Genomic DNA, 21,509 nt, shown 5'->3' on the forward strand with positions numbered 1-21,509 from the left:
ACTGTAATATTCAGACACATTACACCACTCTAAAACATTTACAAATTATCACATACATAAATATTTACGTTTGTTGAAACATTTGTTGTGTCCATTTGTTCAAAACTCTGAATTAATAACATGTCCTTACCCTGTGTCAGAAATATTAATACCATGCCTTAATTTTTGTGAATTAGGTTAATAAACCAACACCAAAATCATCAATTACTTTAATCCAAACACAATAAATCCAATGATTAAAACCAAACACCGAAGATGATACAACTGTTCTTGTTATTGATAGTAATTATACATAAATTACATGATCAATTTGATCATATATTACATACCTTCTTTTAAAAATTAGCTGAAGGAATTTATACACTTATTTTCATGCTTGTCATGGCAAGGAGGAGTGTCTTTTTCCTGCTCCGTCAATGAAGGCCGAGTGAAGGCCGAGTTACTGCTACATTCACTTGTATGAAAATTTTAGGATAACATATAATCCAATTGCGAATACTAATTTATATTTAACTATATTTAACAGAAAAGTGAATGTAGTAAATTATTATGAAATTAGTGTGTCTAGGAAAATACTAACATAGCTCATTCCTCCAATATTGTGTAATTTATACATTATACATATTCTCTGTTCAACAAATTTTGATCGAAAGTATGTAAATTGTTTAAATTTAAAAATATTTTGTATTTTGAATAAAATATGTAATTATAAATTTAAAATCCAATTGCGTGTTAGTAATACTTTTAATAGTATTAGCCTATTTTATAATTCTTATTCACCTCATTGAACACACTGTAGCGCAATAGGTTTATTTGTTTTAATGTAGACAAAATACATTTACTAGTGTCTGAAAATAAGTAAAAATATACATTTTTATTCAAGAGCTTCAAAATTACTCTTTTTAATATTATTACATGTAAAGCTTCCCTGTTACAATGATCTACAACAACTCCTTTGTGGTGGACAAACACCGTGTGCATGGGTTTTCTCGGGGTTCTCCCGTTTCCTCCCACTTTCTTCATTCCACCATTTTATTCATCACTCATCATCACCGTCTCCTTTAGCCTAACCGGCATAACCGTGGGACGTAAAACAGAGATTTCATTTTCATTTCAATGATCTACAATACAATGAAGTGTCTTGAACAGTAGAATGCACTAAACTGTGTATTATATTGTCCTCATATTTGAGTCAGAGCAACAAGAGCAGAGACGGCTTAAAACTGACAGAATTGTTGAATCAAAATTATTTGTTAGTAGCATATATTTATACTGCATCGAATTATTTTATAATAAATTAAACACATATAATGTTCTATGCCTTAAAATCATTTGAGGCATCATCGTCCCTGAAACAGAAAACTTTCTTTTAGTGACCTTGCTGTGTTGAATTTCCTCATTATAAAAGAAAAAAATAAGGAACGAAAAAAGAAATAATGAATGGGAAAGTACAAATGATGTAACCGTAAATTACATTTTAAAAATCTGAGTTAGCAAACGAAACAAATTCAACCAAGATATTAGATTAAATTGTCATGAAACAGCATATAATTTTATTGCTCATACTCTCGCAGTTTTGCTATTCGTGTTTCAATTGTTCTCGTAACCTTATTTCGATTTGACACATTTCTCGGTGCATATTTTGAAGGAAAATGGCAAGTGAGGGAAGCGTTGAAGTTGACTATGATGCAGACGAGGGAAAAGCGGGTTTAGTTGTGAAAGTTATATGTTTAGGTGATAGTGCTGTTGGCAAGTCGAAGTAGGTGTTATAATATTTAATTTTAATTCATAAATGTAACATAATTAGAAGTAATGCAGGTGTTAATAATGCAGTTCGTCACATTAATTAGCATATATTTCGTTGATGAACATTATACTGAATTCAACACATTTATCGTAGATTTCGTTTACTTTTATGGAATGTTAGCACGTGAAAGTGATATCTGCCTTATTTTTTGTTATAATAGTATGTTAAAATTGTCATAAAGTAACTGCTCAGAACTCTTCGTGGCTAAGCGGTTTGCGTACGCGTCTTTGGCATGGGAGACCCGGTACGATTCCCGGAGGGCTCATGTTCGGATTCCACGTTAATCAGTAGGTCCATGTCTCATATAGCCTCGCTGCTGAGCGGAACGTTAAACACAAAATCAGTAAATCAAGGCTCAGGTTAAATTCCGCAGGTCACCTCCCAGATATCAAAATTTACGAAGAAATGGTAGATTATACAGAATTTAAGGATCAGAGAAAGAAAAGAAAAAGGGGTCTTTGTGTCGCAGAGTAGATTCGATATTTTAAGGCTTAGGCTAGCGTGGTTAGTTTGGGGTAAGTTATGTTAGATTCTGGTAGTTTATTTCAGATTAGATTGGGTTATCTGTGTTCCTTTTAGCTTCAGGTAATAGTTCACTTTCTGCAGAACGTTCATAGAAACGGATACAATAAATAGCAATACGAGCAATTACACTTTATTAATTTTAACAAAATGGCTCCAGACTTCCCTATCCTACTTATTCCTACCTTGCGTCATGTCAATAATGTGACAAAATCACTTATGCGCAAAGTGCACTATTGCCTAGCTTCAATATTCCTGGACCTGCTCTGCAACACTTAGCCCGAAAAAGATAGTGAAAGTCATCACTACACTGACTTATTACGCTGATAAATAAAGTTTAATCTTGGACTATATAAAGGCACGTAGTAAGGCCATATTAGGTAAACTTACAATAGAGCATAGTATGTCAGTATTTCCAACCAACTGTATTAGAGCTTGCATATATAATATGTATTTTTATACTAGATAAAGTTTTTTCACTATTCTTGTTTATGTATATACCAACCATCTCTGTCGCGCCTGGTCCCTACCAACTGTCCTCCGGGCTGGACCTTCTGCTGCACTTCTGTCCTGACTCGTTTGGATGGTATTCGTGCTTTTCAATAGTCACCTAATACAAGTTCGTCTGTGCTTTAGGCTGTTCTTTTGTTTTTTGCACTGTAGTTCTTATGACCACTTTTTGTGCAGTAATACAGTATGGATATATACTTAGTGAAACATAAAGAAAGCTGGAATTTAATAAGTATTTGCGAAATACAATTGCAGCTGATGTAGCGATGTGAAACAAGAGTAATTATGAGCAAAGGAAATTAATTTAAAAGTAAGTAAATAGTAAAATAACGTTTTAAACAGCTTTACGTTCATCTGATATCGGAGGGGCATCAATGGAACGTTTAATTGCACGCTCAGAATGAAAGCACATCATATAACAACATAGATTAAAGTACCCTGACGTTCATCGTCTCAGAGACAGGAAAACATTCGTGCAGATTGGAAATAGACCAGCATTACTATGGTTGGAAATTTAATTTTTCCTTTTTTAGCAAAGCTCATTTCTTAATGGTTTAATTATACTTATTCTCTCGTATTTACATTTTACTAGATATACCGGTACTTGAAAAGAATCTTCGTTTCGTAACGCACTGAGAAGTATAGGAGACCGAGTCTACGAATGTAGACGAGTAGCACAGTATGATATACCAAGGGACGGGCAGTATTTTAAGTCAATGTCTGAAAGTTCTACCGAGTTGGCAACACTGCCAACCAAATTGTATCGCCCTTACGCACGTAAAAATCATCGTATTGGCAAATCTACTTCCTGAATTTCATCATAACTTTACCGCATATTTTCTGATTTAACGCGAAGGATATATATTTGGGTTTCCATTGTCGCGAGATGATTTTGGGTTCCGAGTTAGAACCCTGAAACTCGAAAACGAAGCGGAATTTGACTCATGTTTATAGGGACTTTTCTACTTGGTTTGATGTCAGGATTCAACTCTAAAAATTTCCATACTGCTTTTCAAAACGCCTTGTGTACAGGACCTAAATGCCCATAGGAAATATTTACATTCCAAGTACAAAATTCGAAATTTCAGTAATTAATTGCGAATGTTAGGGGCTGCAGTCGTATGAACGGTTAACAGATATTAAATACTTAGGTACTTCTCCAATCGTTGTGAAGTTCAGATTTTTAAAAGGTGGGATTTTTAAAAAATTAGCGGGCAAACATAGTGTCTTAATGCAATTTTCAGCTTTTCGTCATACTGTAACGCAGGATGTAATAAACAGAAACGTAAGTCGTTTACATTTTCAAGAGACCTTATCGATTAGATTTGGATGCCAGAAGTAGATGTTTGATATGGCTCGTGAGGACAGAAATAAAAATGTTTCAAGTTAGCAAATGTTTCACCAAAGTTGGCAACATTGCGAGTGAATTGCACGATTCCTATTGGACCAACTGACGAGTTTTTTCCCTCCACTGAAACATAGTACTTTATATCCTTCCTACTATTGCGATTATATTACTAAGTACACTCCTTTCTCAACAAGAAAACTATTTAATTTGACATGTTTTTCAGTTTATCAAGCAATCCGAGAGGAAGGCAGCCATTTTGGAAGGCTGTATATCGGAGAAAATTTTTCAGCAAGAAAAAAAAAACGGATCTAATAATATCGCATGTAGATCCCATATAGAAAAAAATGAAAGGAAATCTGAGACTGTGATGGGGACCAATTTTGTTTTGCCTGGACGATTTGAAATCGAATCGGTCTAACTGGCTGCCTTTCACAAGAGTATCAACCTTAACGTCTTAGTGACAATATTGAACTAATATGGTCAAAATTGCGCCTAAAATGTGGAATAGAAAAATAAGGACAAGTTTTTTGAATTTTAACGAGAACTGGCAAATCTACACAAAATTTGGAATCAACCAGCGAAAACGGCACGTTTCGAGCTTTTGCAATTTTTGAGATCTCATTGTCGAAAGGATTGGCCAAAACATACAATTAAACCTAGCATTTTAACATATAGACTAGCTGAACCTGCGCTCTCTACACAGTGCATCATTCGTATATGAGCATAAATCTCCTTCTCATTCCTCACAATATATGTGCATGTCCCTTTACAGACACAAGTGAAAGACGTCTTGATATAAAAAAAAAAAAAAAAAAAAAAAAAAAAAATCGGCAAGGGGTATCATAAAGGAAAGATTTTTCGATTATTTTTTCTCAATATCTCGCACCGTTTGCAAGATTTGAGCCTACTTCCGATTGGAGTTTCTAATTCACGTATGACCAGTGTTTTCTTTCTTCTTGCATGCAGTATGTAATTAGCAAATACATTACCTATACAATTTATCTATTAAAATGCTACAATAGCAATTAAAAGCGCCTGAGCTCCAACCTATAACTTTAGCTTTCAAACCTTTCATTTACGGTTATGTGTGATTTCACGTTTAACAGAGACAAACATTTTAAGTATTTATACTTTCAATAGTCTAAATTAGTTAATTATATCTTTTTCATAAAGTTTATGATATAAAATTATTGTTCAAAGCCTTTGTATTTTAGTAAGCCTTCTCTAAAATCAATTCATGTGATTTGTGCTTCCATCTTCCGAGTTCTTTTGAACTATATGTTGAGGACGTTTATATGTTTGTGGTCAATCCTTTCGACAATGAGATCTCGGAAACTACAGGCTCTAGAAAGATGACGTTTTCACTGATCGATTGGAAAATTTGCGTAGATTGTGCAGTTCTAATTGAATATTTAAAAAAAACATGGCCATTATTTCTTTATTACATTTTTTTTAAAATACACTGGAAGCGTTGAAATAAAAAAAAAAACTAAAGCATCATATCCTATGCGTTATACATTCCAACACCACATCGTTGTATATTGGGGTTGTATATGTCTCAGGCGTTTGTTTCATGGCCAAATAATAATGAAAAAGGAAGGATAACCATTCCTCGAGTCTAAGATAAATCTTTATTTTTTGAGTGTTTTGCCCAATGAACACCATATATAACTGACATTATAATTAACTAGCTGAACCTGCGCTCTCTACACAGCGCATCATTCGCATATGAGTATAAATCTCCTTCTCATTCCTCACAACATAGGTACCTGTCCCTTTACAGACACAAGTGAAAGACTTCTTGATGATGATGATAATAATAATAATAATAAAAACAAAAAAGGTAAGGGGTATCATAAAAGGGAGATTTTTTCGATTATTTTTTCTCAATATCTCGCACCGTTTGCAAGATTTGAGCCTACTTCCGGTTGGAGTTTCTAATTCACGTATGACCAGTGCTTTCTTTCTTCTTGCATGCAGAATGTAATAAGCGAATACATTACATATACAATTAATTATAATGGCAGTTATATATGGTGTTCATTGGGCAAAATACTCAAAAAATAAAGATTTATCTTAGACTCGAGAAATGGTTGTGTGTTGTACTGGGTTGAAAGTTCAAAACTTCCATAAACAAGTCACTTAAATTGAATCAAACGAGAAGGGAAACGACTTTTTCTTTTCAATTTTACAATTTTTGGAGAAAATTTTATTTCGTAAAAATATTTTAACATGGATTTAAAAGATCGTTATTTAGCATCTGAGTTTTGAAGTAGATTTAACTAACTTTTTTTTTTTTTTTTTTTCATACAGGCTTGTTGAACGATTCCTTATAGATGGATATAAGCCACAGCAGCTCTCGACATATGCCCTTACGTTATTTAGGTATACTACTACAGTTGACGGAGAGTCTGTAATTGTAGGTAAGTTGAATGTTCGTTATTTTCTATAATAATCAAAGTTCTTTCATATCATGTAAATAGTAGTCACTTATTTTATTACTTAAACTTATTTTATCAATAATCTATTTGTTGATTTACAAGGTAACCAAAAAAAACGTTCTTGAGGTTTTTGACGTCCCATTAATCATGCGCTCACAAAGAGGAAATGAAATGATGCACATATCTGTCAAGCGATCAGGAGTTAGCCTGAGCATCGACCTTTAGTAATACAGGCACGTTGCGCACATACAGCAGTCATAGCTCGTCCAGTATCGAAGAGAAATGGAGGTATCGGAACAGCTGGTTCGCTCATGTTTGTAGTATGACTAAAGTGGGCTTGTCAACTGCTGCATCAAGTCGTCGCACACGCCAGGCATTGGTTCCAGAAATTCCGTTCGGGAGATGTAAGCCTTTCGGATGAACCTTGCAGTGGGTGACCACATGTATCTGATGACGACTCCAGACAGCAGTCATCAACGAGGACCAGTGGTCTAATGGGCAATGAACTTGCAGAACGGTTCCAGGTTTTCATTGAAACAGTCAGACTGCACCTGGGTGGGATTGGGAAGTCATACAAGTTAAGCAAATGGTTACCCCACATGTTGTTGGCAGCCAATAAGGAACAGCGAATTACAGCCTGTTTGTCCTTTATCACGCAGCACTGAGCACAACCATCTTCGATCGCGTGCTCACTGGTGACGAAAAGTGGGTCCTCTACGACACTTAATCGTATCAGACGTTGGTTGTCGCCACGTGATCCTGTTCCTCACACCTTAAGACGCCCTCTGCATCCATGAAAGCTTATGCTCTATGCATGATGTACATTAGAGCTCCTTCCACCTAGTCAGACCATCACTGCTAATCTCTGCTCTCAACAGTTGCGAAGGGTGCACAGTTCATTACGGCAGAAGCCTTACTTTATGAATCGTAAGGATGTGCTGTTCCTGCATGACAATGCCAAGTCACATGTGGCAAAGACAACCCGGGAGACCTTCAGCAACTTGACTGAGAGATACTGCCATATACCATATTCACCGGACTTTACGCCAACAGATTACCGCTTGTTTCATTCGCTTGACAATCATTTCTGTAAGAGATCCTTCGCAAATGAGAGAGACTTGCAGAACGCACTCACGGACTTCTTTGCATTCACGACAGCCGAGTTTTATCACCAGGGTATTGTGCTGCTGCAGGAACGTTGACAAAAGGTGTTGGATGCTGACGGAGGTTACTTCGAAACCTGAAGGTACATACCGTTCACTGTATTGCTCTTCGTTTATTACTGCTCTAGAACGACGACAACTTTTATTATTATTATTATTATTATTATTATTATTATTATTATTATTATTATTATTATTATTATTATTGTCTTGTAGAATAGAACATGTTTTTATTTACAGTCGGTGCACTCCTTAATTCTTGTTTTTCCGCGCTACTTTATTTACTACTGTGAACTATAACTAGTGAATGGGAAGAAATTCGTGCTTTCTCCTTTCAATTGTACACATAATGTGGAAGCATTTGCTCAACATAAAAGTATACTTTATTCTATGCTAAACATGGAAACAAACTTTAATCATTTTTTTAAAATCTGATCGTATATGTATAAAAGCTAAAGATAATATCTGTAAACAAATTATTACAAATGTCCAGCAGTTGGGCTGTCCAAAGATTGTAAGAATATAGAAGGTATATGACACAGCGTTTTGCAAATATACTTGATATGTGTTTCCACTCAACTGGAAGAATAAAAGGATATATGTAAATGGGAAACATGTCACCTACCTTCCTTTCACACTACTGATAGCGTCGTTCTCATCGCCAAACAACGCAGAAGTGTAACAGTTGATAATTAATTTTAAGAGCAAGGAAGTCAAGTATTGAAAGTGATAATAGAGTATTAAAAGAAGTGAATACCTATACTATATGTGACAAAAAATATTGATTGATAACAGTATTAAAGAGAGACTTATTAAGCTGGTTGGAGTTCATCGGAAGGAACCTCTTGATATTGAAAAATAAAATTGCTGTATGTGACTGTAGCCTAAACTTTCAATGAAAATATTCGTATTCTGACTTAAGGATCAGAGACGGGGACACTAATAAAATGAGGCATTCTTTGCAGACCACACAGCGAAGCATGAGAGATATATACTCGGAATCAGCCATAAAGATAGGAAAAGGATCATTGGATCAAAAGCATTGCTAGAGTGACAGGTGTTATTATTCAAGTGCTGTGATGAAATACAGCGGAGTAACGCGGAAAAGAATCATTCAAGATTTACATAATGTAAGCCATCGTCTGTGGCCGTCAAAAGTCTGGTTTATTGTTGACGAAAATGTTCAATACTGTGTGTGGAGCTGACGTTACCACGAACAGCTATTGTGGCTGCTACTGTGGAATGGAATGGTACGATGAAGAATGTGATAAATTAAACCAAGAAAGAAATGAAGTAAAACGACAGTGGCTACAGCTGAAAACCAAAGACAGGCAGGAAAAATACGGAAAAAAAGAAACAAACAGACAACAAATTGATAAAAAGGAAATATAAAGAATGGGAAAGAAAGAAGATCCTAGATCTCGAATAGAGGTATATGAAGGTCGGAAGAGTAAAGATTCTATAAATGGATTAAAGAATTAAGATAGGTTATCAACAAAGAATAGAAGTATGTAGGAGAAAGAATGATACAATTGCAGCAGCAGAAGAAGAGGTTGCAAGTAGAAGAAGAAGAAGTGGAGAGGAGAGAGTATTTTAACACGTAGACAGCCATGTATATGGAATTCCATACACACGGCTGTCCCATGCAACGCCACATGTATGATTTTCCACACACAAACAATATATTGCACTTTTGTCGCGTTCGTTGTATAGGTGTGTATGCAATTACATACATATTACTTAAAAGTCAAAATTTAATATCCATACCGCGTATATACAAGACCACACACAAAGAAAATTATAAATTTATGCGCCTAAAACATAGGCCAAACCAAAGTATTACTGGCAGACTGTTGCCCGTGGTTTACAAGTGATGACGTCGAGAGATATAGTGGCATTCAAAGTGTTAAAGAGATGCTACATCCTAAGCTTGAAGAAGAAACATACGAAGTTTTATAGATCATTAGAAGATAGAGGAAACTGAACTCAGACCGAGAAATCAAACGTCCACAGGAAGAAGAAAAATGAAATGAAATCTTTTGTTTTACGTCCCACGCTTATGCCGGTTAGGCTAAAGGAGACGGTGATGATGAGTAATGAATGGAATGGTGGAATGAAGAAAGTGGGAGGAAACGGGAGAACCCCGAGAAAACCCACGCACACGGTGTTTGTCCACCACAAAGTTCACTGGGCGGGGGCTGGGATCGAACTCGGGACCCCAAGCACCAGAGGTGAACGCTCTACCAGTGAGCCACCGCGGCCCCTCCAGAGGAAGAAGAAGTAATGGAGATAATACGCTCCTTACACAATCATAAGGCAGTAGGAACAGATGTGATACCACCAGAACTGATAAAAAAAAGTATCAAGATAAGGAGGAACGAAATTTCAGAAACAGATTCATAACCTGATAGGAGATATCTGGTAAAAGGAATAAATGCCCAAAGAATGGTACCTGCCAGAAATCGTACCTGTACACAAGAATTTTAGAAATGATCCAAAAAAACGCATCAAAAGATTGCGATCTTGGCCAATAGTTTGATATGGCTACAATATATATTCAGGGTGTCCACCCACCGGGAAAACCGGGAAATAGCCGGGAATTTCATGAACCGGGAATAAGCCGTGAATTTCTCCAAAGAACCGGGAAACACAACGATAATAGCTGAAGGAGGCCGAAATTTAAAAACGCAAGGCGTAACTCAATTGTTTTCTACCGATAAGTCACTGGGCGCTTCTGAATTCATGATTCGTTGGGTCGGTTCCAGCGTCATCCGGTCGGTATCCACCGTTTGGGGCGTCCGAATTCAGCATCAATGGTGAATCTCAAGTGAACGTGCAGGGTGTCTATCGGTCACGAAAAAGTTACGAAATTAGAAAACGGTCATGAAAGTCACGAAAACGTCACGAAATTTAGCTTTTGGGTCACGATTTTTTTTAACTCTGCAAATGTAAGTACAGATTGAAAAAAAAAATTGTTCTATAAAACGTCAAAATTCACCACCAAAAATGTCTATGGTTGGCTTTAGACGCTACCAAATCACAAGCAAAATACGTTCGTATCGCATGGATGAAAATTCGGCCTAATGCACCCAAATTCGCTCTTGAAAATGTTAGAAAATTTTATGATTTGGTAAAGAAAAGGTCACGAAATTTCATTTTGGAATTTTAATAGACACCCTGACGTGGCAACGGTGAAACAGGCGCTCGCTTGAATCGTACGTTGTGGTTCGCTTATCGACCATGTTTTGTATTTAAAAATAAATTTGTATTTGAGTAGTGATGCGTCAAAGGGTGTTGTTTGAAACCTGAAAGAGCGCTGTGTGTAGTCAACAATCATGTGTGCGGTCTTTTGTTCTGGCCTTGGTCTTTTAAGAAAAAAAAATATGGATAATTATTTAACTAGAATTCAACTTTAAGTAGCACGAATTGTTTCTTTGATATATTCTTTATTATTATTTGGTCTAGGAATTAATTCGTGCGGGTGGACAAGAGATGGCGCAACGAACGGAGCGCCCCACAGTTCCGTGTATCCACACATGTGTTGCAAACCCCTATCATCGCGTATCGTTCGTAGTATAGGGCAGTGGATTAAAGCGTCAACAACACCAGTTTGTAGTTAAGTGAACATGGCGCAATTTGTGCCTGATAAAGTGTTTTTGCGGGGTGTCCTGCTGCATTACTTTAACATGCAGAAAAGTGCGACTGAAAGTCATCGTATTTTGGTGGAAGTGTATGGTGACCATGCTCTAGCTGAGCGAACGTGTCAGAAGTGGTTTGCACGGTTTAGAAGTGGTGATTTCGGCTTGGCAGACCAAGAGCGAGCTGGAGAGCCAAAAAAATTTCAATACGAAGAATTGACAGCATTGCTCGAGCAGGATTCGTGTCAAACGCAGGAACAACTTGCAGCAGCATTAGGCGTTGATCAAACAACAGTCTCCAAACGCTTGAAAGCCATGGGAATGATTCAAAAGATGTCACATTGGGTTCCACATGAATTGAAAGACAGAGACGTTGAAAGACGAAAAACCATTTGCGAATTGCTGCTTCAACGACAGAGTAGAAAGGGGTTTCTGCATCGAATTATTACGGGTGATGAGAAGTGGATCCATTACGAGAACCCTAAACGAAAAAAGGCCTGGGTGAAACCAGGTGAACCAGGTCCATCACAACCAAAACGAGATATTCACTGTGCAAAGGTTATGCTGTGCATATGGTGGGATATGAAAGGTGTGGTGTACTATGAGCTGCTGCAACCGGGTGAAACTATGAATGGAGAACGTTATCGACGACAATTAATGCGTTTGAAGCAAGCTCTGGCCAGAACACGACCAGAATGGGAGAACAGACATGATAAACTTATTGTTCAACATGATAACGCTCGCCCACATGTCGCAAAACCGGTCAAAACCTATTTAGAAAATGTCGGATGGGAAGTTTTACCCCACCCGCCGTATTCACCAGACGTTGCTCCTTCGGACTACTACTTGTTCGATTGCATGAACAACGATTTGATTGAACAGCGGTTTACTTCTTCAGAAGATATCGAAACATGGGTCTCTGACTGGATCGCTTCCAAGGATGAGGACTTCTTTCGCCACGGAATCCGTACATTGCCTGACAGATGGGCGAAAGTGGTGGCTAGCGATGGACAATATTTTTCTTAAGGTATTTATGTATTTTGTGTTTGTACTACAGCTTCAGTGTGTGCGTACCAACCGCACGAATTAATTCCTAGACCAAATATTTTTGTTTAAAAGGAATAGCAATGTAAAGATGAATGTGAATAGTAAATGGCGGGAATGAGATTGCCTATTTGGCAATTATGATTGCTTGTTTAGTAATGGGTCTGGTTCTACAATCTCCTGATATCTTTAACCGCCAGATAAGTTAGCAAGATGTTGCTGCAGTATTAGTGCAGTACGTAAAATGACACATTGGTACTGCGATAAGTTGTATCATTCCATTATCTTATCTGACGATTAAGAGACTTCAGGAAATTGTAGGGCTTGCCCTGAGGGAATATTTATTGGTATACAACTTTATTGAGTAATTTAAAACTTTCAGCAAGATGTTGCGGCAGTAGTTCTCATTTTACATAATATATTAATATTGTGATCACTTATCATCCCGTTCTTATCTGACATTTAAGCGGCATCAGGAGATTGTAGGACTGGTCCTCATAAAACATTTATTGATGGCGTATAAGTTTATTGAGTATCTTTAAAACTGGTTTTAAAAATACTTCAAATGTACGGATGTGAGTAAATATGTAAAACGAAAGCAGTTTTCAGGCGGAATGCCAAAATAAAGGAGGGCATTAATTTTCTGGATTAGGCAAAAGTTACTTCTGCATCACGAAGTGACTAAAAAAGACAAAATAGTCAGTAAGAAAGTCAATAATCCTTTTTTTTTTTTTATCACGCGTGGTAACATCAGCACAATAAGTACAAGGGAACATATTACTTCGTGATGGTCATTATTCTCTTAACAATATGAATAACAGTAGAAAGGCTTTTGTTACAGTGATTCCACACCACAGAAAATAAATAAATTGTTCATGAACATGTGTGAAACTGAGCGAGTGTGGGATTGCTTCTGATGAGCAATCGTCACTCCGGTTCCGGCAATAATTCACTTTAATGTAAGCAAAATATTGAAGTTTCTTGCACAAATTCTTGTGGGCCAATCTATACAAACTGTGATAGTAAGTACAAACATAAATAACGAAACAAATCTAACCTAACCAGACCTGACCTAACCCAATTTAACCAAAACTGACCTTATCTAACTAAAATTAGGCATTTTTTTTAAAAAAAAAAGCAACATTTTTTGGTAAGAAATTCTGGCGCCAATCAGGCCGACTTATGCCGAGATATTATTATGGTTTCTTATTTTTTATTGCGTAATACAGTGGAAAAATCAGCTGGAGGACTTTCATTTGCGTTGTGAATGGATTAACTCATGTTGCGTTTAAGAAGTCGTCCAAAAACTAATAGTAAACAAAGTTCATCCACCAATCATTGTCAAGCGTCAACGTCTGCTTCTTTGACTGAGAATGACACATCTTTTTCTTGTCAGTCAGGCAGTATTCATTCTATTTCTTAACCGACTATTAAACGTTACCTATTAGCAGATTCAGTTACTAAAGCTGAGGTGGTTTGGTGTGTACAAATTGTGATGAACCATATGTCTCTCCGAGAAGCTGAGCGTTGTGCATCAACATTTAAATTGATGTTTTCTGATAGTGATATTGCAGAAGAAGTGCAATAGCATCGAACTAAAGTGGGATACACAGTAGTGTTTGGATTAGCACCTTATTTCGAGCGAGAACTTCAGAGGTTATTAAAAGACTGTAACTACGTTGTGATCTGTTTCGACGAATCATTGAATAAAGTTTCTCAGAGGCAACAAATGGATTTAAATGTACGATTTTGGGATTCAAATAAATCTTTTGTTACAAGATACTTTACATCTTTTTTTTTCTCGGATACTCAACAGCGTCAGATTTGTTAAAAGGTATCAGTGAAAAGGTATCTTCGGATGTTTTAAAGAAACTCATTCAGGTGAAACTCATTCAGGATGGGCCAAGTGTCAAATTTTAAAGTATTGTCAGATTTGCAACTTGAACAGCAACATACGCCGGAAAGTCCAGTGTTGTTAAGCATTGGTAGTTGCGGTCTTCATGTAGTTAATGGGACGTTCAAAACGGACATGCAGAAGACAGATTGGGACTTAGTGGGGTTTTTACGTGCTTTGTATTATTTATTCAAAGACTCGTCAGCACGAAGGTCGGACTAAACTTATTATACTGAATTTGATATTTTCCCAAAGAAGTTTTGTGCTGTTAGATGGGTAGAAAACAGTGACGTTGCATTTTGAACCTTATTAATGTTGCCTCATTTAAATATATATATATTGCGTGTGTCAAGAAGGACAAGGAAACACCTAACTCGACAACGTTCTCAGTTGTAGAGAAAAAATTTGCACGACAAAATGCTAGCACCAAAATTAGCATTGCTTCAATGGTGGAACCATTTCTGACCGAATTTCAAACAGACCAACCCATGGGCCATTTTCTGTAAATTCTGAATGCATTTTTGAGAATCAAACAGGAGAGCCTTATTGCCATGAGACAAGTGTATGATGTTGTGAGTGCATTAGATGGATTGGAGTCAATTAAAATCGACAAAGATATGATACATGCGGCCAGAAATGCACATGCTCGGTATACTGAACATTTGAAGAAAAATGCGAAGGATTTGAGTGAAAAGGAAAAGATGGAAAGAGAGAGAAAACGTGTAACGCGAGAAAGACTGGAATTGGACGCTAAAAAGGCAAAGGTAATTGCTGAGCCAAAAAAAGAAGCTGCTCTTCTGGAAGAAAAAATCAATGCACTTACCGGGAAGTAATGAAAACAGATAAGAAAATATAATTTCTTTCGATAGTATAATTTTATGTTGTTCGAGTGGGAACTAAATAATAATCATTCCGCCTCTTTCGCAAAATATTCGTCTTTTAGTGCCCGTTATAACCGGGAATTTATCTAGTAGAGCCGGGAAAACCGAGAATTTCAAAACGCTTTGAGAGTGGACACCCTGATATAGTTCTCCAAATATGGGGCGTACAAGAAAATGTTTGATTGAATTAAATCTATTGGATTTTATAGATTAGGCGCCACAAAATTTTTGAACGGACTCTAAATCGGGTTTTCTTTTTTTTTTTTATGGAATAAGCACATCATACTGAGTTAAGTGATAGTTTGGGTGTTCGGCGATACTATACGTAGTTCTCCAGATATGGGGCGTACAAGAAAATGTTTATTATAGAGATGCTCTCGGGATATCAGCCAGGTGAAGTCCGACGATAGAGCCAACGTTTCAAGAACTGACATCGTTCTCGTCTTCAGGACCAGTTCGTGTGTACTATTTATAGGAGAGGTAAGTGGGGGAGGCTTAAGAATCCGTGTCTCTGATTGGATGGTCTATAGCTTGACGCTGATTGGTCGTATTCATATATGCTTTCTTTATGACTGATGTCCATGTCTTGCTGAGTTGAAATCCTGTATCCCTGTTGATATTGTTGGGTTCTTGTAGTATGACAAGAGATTCTTTAATTATCCTATCCCAGTGGTTTGAGCTCTGAAAAATTTTAGTGTCTGAAAATAAAATTCTATGTCCTTCCGTTATACTGTGTTCCGTCAGGGCTGATTTCTTCGGATAAAACAGCTTGATGTATCTCTCATGCTCCTTGTATCGATGTTCTATTGTTCGTCCTGTTTATCCTATGTAAGTTTTCCCGCATTCGCAGGGATGCAGTATATTCCTGGTGTTTTAAGACCGAAATCGTCTTTAACTGGACGGAGTAGTTTTCTGATATTTGATGGTGCTCTGTGTATGGTTTTGATGTTGTGTCTCTTCATGATTCTTGCAATTTTTCCAGATAATTTCCCAGTGTAGGGCAGGACCGCAATGTTGACTGGATCTTCAGATTCTGTGATGGTCTTTTTACGGGAAAAGGTCCTTTTTAGGACCAATCGAATGTTATCTTCCTTGTATCCATTCTGCAGTAAGGTCTTCTTGAGATGTACAAGTTCATTGGAGAAGCTTTCTTGGTCCGAGATGGCTTTTGCTCTAAGTGCAAGCGTGCTGATGACTGCATTGCGCTGTGATTTATGGTGAAAGCTGTTTCCGCTAAGATAAAGGTCAGTGTGGGTAGGCTTTCTGTAAACACTGTGGCTCAGACTTCCATCAGGTTTGCAACGAATGAGAATGTCTAGAAATGGTATGCAGCCTTCTGTTTTTATTTCCATATTAAACTTGATGTTGCTGTGTTGATTGTTGAGAAATTCAAGGAACGATTGCGGTGTAGTTCTCCCATGAGGCCAGATGACAAAGGTATCATCAACATACCTATAGAAACACGATGGCCTTAATGGTGCTGATCCTAGTGCTTTCTGCTCGAAGCTTTCCATAAAAAAGTTTGCCACTGCTGGTGAGAGAGGTGACCCCATTGAAACGCCGTTCGTTTTTCATAGTACTGTCCGTCGAAAAGGAAATACGTAGAAGTTAACGTGATCTTGAATAAATCAACAATCTTCGGCGGAAAGTGCTCACTGAGTAAATTTAACGTGTCTTGTACTGGAACTCTGGTAAACAGAGAGACCACATCAAAACTGACTAGGATGTTGTCTGGAGAGTCTTCAATATTTCTACGAATTAATATGAGTTCTTGACATGGTATTCACACTGTCCTACCAGTGGTTGAAGAAGAGAGATGAAGTACTTAGCCAGACAGTAAGTTGGGCTTCTAATCGCACTGACAATGGGTCTCATTGGAATATCAATCTTGTGTATTTTCGGTAGTCTCGGTGGTTGGCATTTATGTGGCGTGATTTTCTTGCATATTTCTTCTGGTACGTTGGTTTTCTTCAGAAGTGTAGTAATTCTACGTTCAATACTGGATGGGGTCCTGTTTGTGTTGTCTATAGGCCGGGTCGTTGAGTAATTCCTACATCTTCTTGTAGATTTCAATGGGTATAAGTATGGTGGCGTACTGGAGATTATATCTGCTATTGGCATGGTCCTGGGAACTGGAGAAAGTTCAGCCCTTTCCTTAGTAACGAGGAAGTGGAATCGTTTAAAGTAGTGCTGTCGAAATCGGTTTTTGAAAAAACCGAAAACCGGTTTTTGAAAAAAGTGAAATTTCATAAAACCGAAATGTCGGTTTTGAAAACCGCTTTTGCGGTTTCGGTTTTCAAAACCGCATTTGCGGTTTCGGTTTTCAAAACCGCATTTGCGGTTTCGGTTTTGAAAACCGCTTTTGCAGTTTCGGTTTTTTAAAACCGCATTTGCGGTTTCGGTTTTGAAAACCGCATTTGCGGTTTCGGTTTTGAAAACCGCTTTTGCGGTTTCGGTTTTGAAAACCGCTTTTGCGGTTTCGGTTTTGAAAACCGCTTTTGCGGTTTTCGGTTTTCAGAAAATCGGTTTTCTGAAAAACCGAAAACTGCAAATGTCACACTAATATCAAGTAACGACGAGAAAACAGCTAAGAATCTTTCCCCACTCCGGCTCACAGTTGCCAGATGGAGGGAAATTTCCCTCGGCGTAGGGAAAAAATTATCAAAATTTGCAGAAGGAAAAGAAGTTATTTTTTCTTAAAATGTCTTAAAGTGAAGGAAAATTCTTGGTGAATATACTTTTACAATTGGCAGAATAAAAAAATAAGTTGCAATTTCTCAAAGAGGCACGGCTATCGTTATTGGGAAGTAAAAAGATACAGAATAAAATATGATCGGTGTTTCCTTCACGTATAAACTACTGCAGGTGTCTGGGACTTTCGATAAGAAACCAGTCAACACATGCAAAACCACAACATTCACATTTATCGGAGTGGCAACAAATCAACAATAAAATTGTGTATTGAGATAGAGATTTTTTCTTTCTTTTCTCTTTCTTTTTTATTAAGAAAGGGAGGTGGTGCCTTTTTGTTAACAAAAGAAAGAGTGGCAGTACTATTTTTAAAAACAAGGGGAAAGAGCAATAATAATATAAAAGATGTCAGTCTAAGTGGATGATATTTCAAATTGAATTTCATGAGTTGCATGTGTAGTGATCTTAAATAGGGATATACCTTATTTCTATTGAGCTTAGTGTTGGCTTATTACCCTATTTTAGCGGGTACCACCCGATTTTCAGGTTCTATATTCGTCTCCCTCTTAAACATATCTTAATCACGAGAAACCACCCGCTTTTTGGGATTGGAGAAAAATCTAAGAGGACTTAGTTGATAAAGTGTTGGTATGGTATATTCAACGTAAACCGCTACATCTCTGACAATCTCAATCGCGATTGAGTTAAATTTGGACTCGCGCTCAGGCTCAGGCTCTGGGCTATCTGAGCAGTGCACGTGTGCAGAATCATTTGCTAATAAGAGATCTGCTCTAATGCACAATGGTTTTCTTTGTGTAGTTCATGTGTTTTTAATGTAATGTATTGGAGGTTCTATACGAATGAATATTCTTTTGTAGATGTTGTGACAAACATACTTGAATTATTCATGCCTTCACAAGGTACAAAGAATGCCGAACGACAATTCCAAGACTCTTATAGAAGCGAATTTACGTTTCTTAGCCAGGGCAGAACTCAGTTTGAAGCAAAATGTACACTCTGGAAAACGGTTTCGTTTGAAACGTAGGATGCAGGGAAGCAAATTGGACCTCCCCTGATTTTTATATATTTTGTAAATTAGACCACGAGGAACAAGAATATGAAGGAAATTTGACATTCCGAGTTTCGGAACTCGAGATATTCGAACATAAAGTGACCACGGAAGTAAACCGGACTCCACCTGATTTTTATATATTTTGTAAACTAGATCACGAGGAACACGAAGCTGAAGTAGTTTTGACATTCCGACCTCCGGAACTCGAGATATTAAAACTTAAAGTTTAATATAGACGCTATCTATCTATATGAAAAAACACAATATTCTCTATACGAAACATATTATGTCCTGTGAGATATATAAAGATAACCAAGAAAGTTCTGTCGCTTTTTGTGGAGGTCTATGTTCAATTGACCCTCATACCGTGAGTTGAGTGCGAATGGAGATAAGGCGAAGGTCAGTTGTTGGTGTGGGTATATCCAACATTCTACCTGGTTGTGGCAGTTCAGTTACAACGTGAACTTGTGTAAGGACGGAGTGAATATGGAACCTCCACAGAGCATCATAAGAGCGTGTATGCTGTACGAGTTCAAACTTGGATCAAACGCCACTGCAGCGGGGCGGAAGATACCTCAAGCCTTTCGTGAGGGTGCCGAACAGTGGACAGACATGTGAGGAACTTGGGCTATCATTCAATGTTATAACAAAAGAGACACTGACCAAAGCTTAAAACTTTACTTTATTTTAAATTATAATTTCTAACTGTTTCGGATATCTAGCATATCCTTCTTCAGACACGATCGAAATTAATGAAAATACAGACATATATATAAATGTTGTTATAACAAATTATAATTTAATTGAAATTGTAATTGAAACAGTTACAAATTATAATTTAAAATAAAGTAAAGTTTTAAGTTTTGGTCAGTGTCTCTTTTGTTAAAACAATTAATCCAAAGCCATGAATAGTCTTACTATTCAATGTTAATGGAGAAACCATTCTCCAGCACCTCCATCAATTTGGGAAGCACTATAAGTTGGGTCTATGTGTCCCAGATGATTTGTCTCCGGGCCAGAAGGCTATGCGTGCAGACACCTGTGATTCTTTGCTGTCTCGTCTGAGGAAGGAGCCATTTCTGGACAGGGTGTTGACATGTGTTGAGAAGTGGGTCCTGTACGAAGCTTCACGGCGTCGTCATCATTGGTTAAAATCCCACGAACCGGTTCCAAAACAGCTGAAATCAGCAATGCAGCAGAAAGTCCTCCTGTGTGTTTGGTGGACTGCTCACGACATCGTGCATCGGGAACTGCTACCGGGTGGTCAGAGCAGAACATCAATGCAACTGCGTACTGTCAGCAGTTGAGCCGTGTTCAAGAAAAACTCAAAACCCTGGAGCCAGCACTTCTCAATCGCTAAGGGGTTCCCTCGTTACGGAACAACGCTATGCCCCACATAGCTAGAATGAGCCGGGACACTATCCTACGCTTTGGATGGGAAACACTATTGCATCCGCCATACTGTCCGGACATTGTACCGTCCTGTTATCACCTGTTCCTTTCCTTGGACACTCACTTTAAAGGACTCCAGTTCAACTCCGTAGTAGAGGTGCTAAATGCACTTGATACCTTCTTCGCTTCACGGCAAACCAAGTTCTACCGCGAAGGAATCCATGCCCAACCCGAACGTTGGCAGAAGGTCATTGATACTGATGGGTACTATTTTTGATCTTCCAGGTACGTCTTAGGTGACATATCGATGCTCTAAGTGATAGGTCAAAAAGCGACAGAACTTTCTTCGTTACTTTTATGCATATTACATAAAACTACTGTATAAGTTCTAGTATCTCGAGTTCCGACATTCGAAATGTCAAAATTCCTTCAGATTTGTGTTCCTTGTGGTCTAATTTACAACATATATGAAAATCAGGTGGGGTCCAGTTTGCTTCCCTGCAGCCGAAAAGTACATTGGAAGTGTCATCAAAGAAATAACTAAAAAAAAAAAGTACTAAGGATCGCAGGTAAGTATTTGTAACACAGAAGTTCACATCAATACTTACGGTTTAGAACCCCTCACTTTTCTGATTTTAAACTATGGCAACCCTAATTTAGCTGTCACTTGTACAACCATCGAACTATCCCTTTCGCACTGTGCTGCACATATTACAATAATAGCCTTGGAGCAAATAAAAAAAAAGTTAAAACACACATATAAATCAATACATTTGTCTTGATCGATAGATGCTTTCACAATTGTTAAAAGGTGTAATTAAAAACAGCAAACATTGTTTCTGCTTTGAAAAGGACAATCCCTTATAAAACCGCAAACACGGTTTCGGGCGGCTTTCGCTTTCGAAAAGAGCTTTTGCGGTTTTGGTTTTGAAAACCGCTTTTGCGGTTTCGGTTTTGAAAACCGCATTTGCGGTTTCGGTTTTGAAAACCGCTTTTGCGGTTTCGGTTTTTGAAAACCGCATTTGCGGTTTCGGTTTTGAAAACCGCATTTGCGGTTTCGGTTTTGAAAACCGCATTTGCGGTTTTCGGTTTTCAGAAAACCGGTT

The 21,509-nt window shown here is 37.6% G+C and overlaps 1 protein-coding gene across 1 annotated transcript in view; it reads left to right on the forward strand.

The window, feature by feature from the left end:
- Nucleotides 1–1,603: 1,603 nt before the first annotated feature.
- Nucleotides 1,604–21,509, forward strand: part of LOC145662665 (rab-like protein 2A) — a 43,605-nt gene continuing 23,699 nt past the window's right edge. Inside the window, exons 1-2 of the mRNA XM_081728466.1 lie at nucleotides 1,604–1,759; nucleotides 6,501–6,610. Coding sequence (XP_081584592.1) covers nucleotides 1,653–1,759; nucleotides 6,501–6,610 — 217 coding nt within the window. The 5' untranslated portion in view covers nucleotides 1,604–1,652. The remainder of the gene's footprint in view (nucleotides 1,760–6,500; nucleotides 6,611–21,509) is intronic.

Source organism: Thermobia domestica, chromosome 10, assembly GCF_964235325.1.
Source record: "Thermobia domestica chromosome 10, izTheDome1.hap1.1, whole genome shotgun sequence".
NCBI lineage: Eukaryota > Metazoa > Arthropoda > Insecta > Zygentoma > Lepismatidae > Thermobia > Thermobia domestica.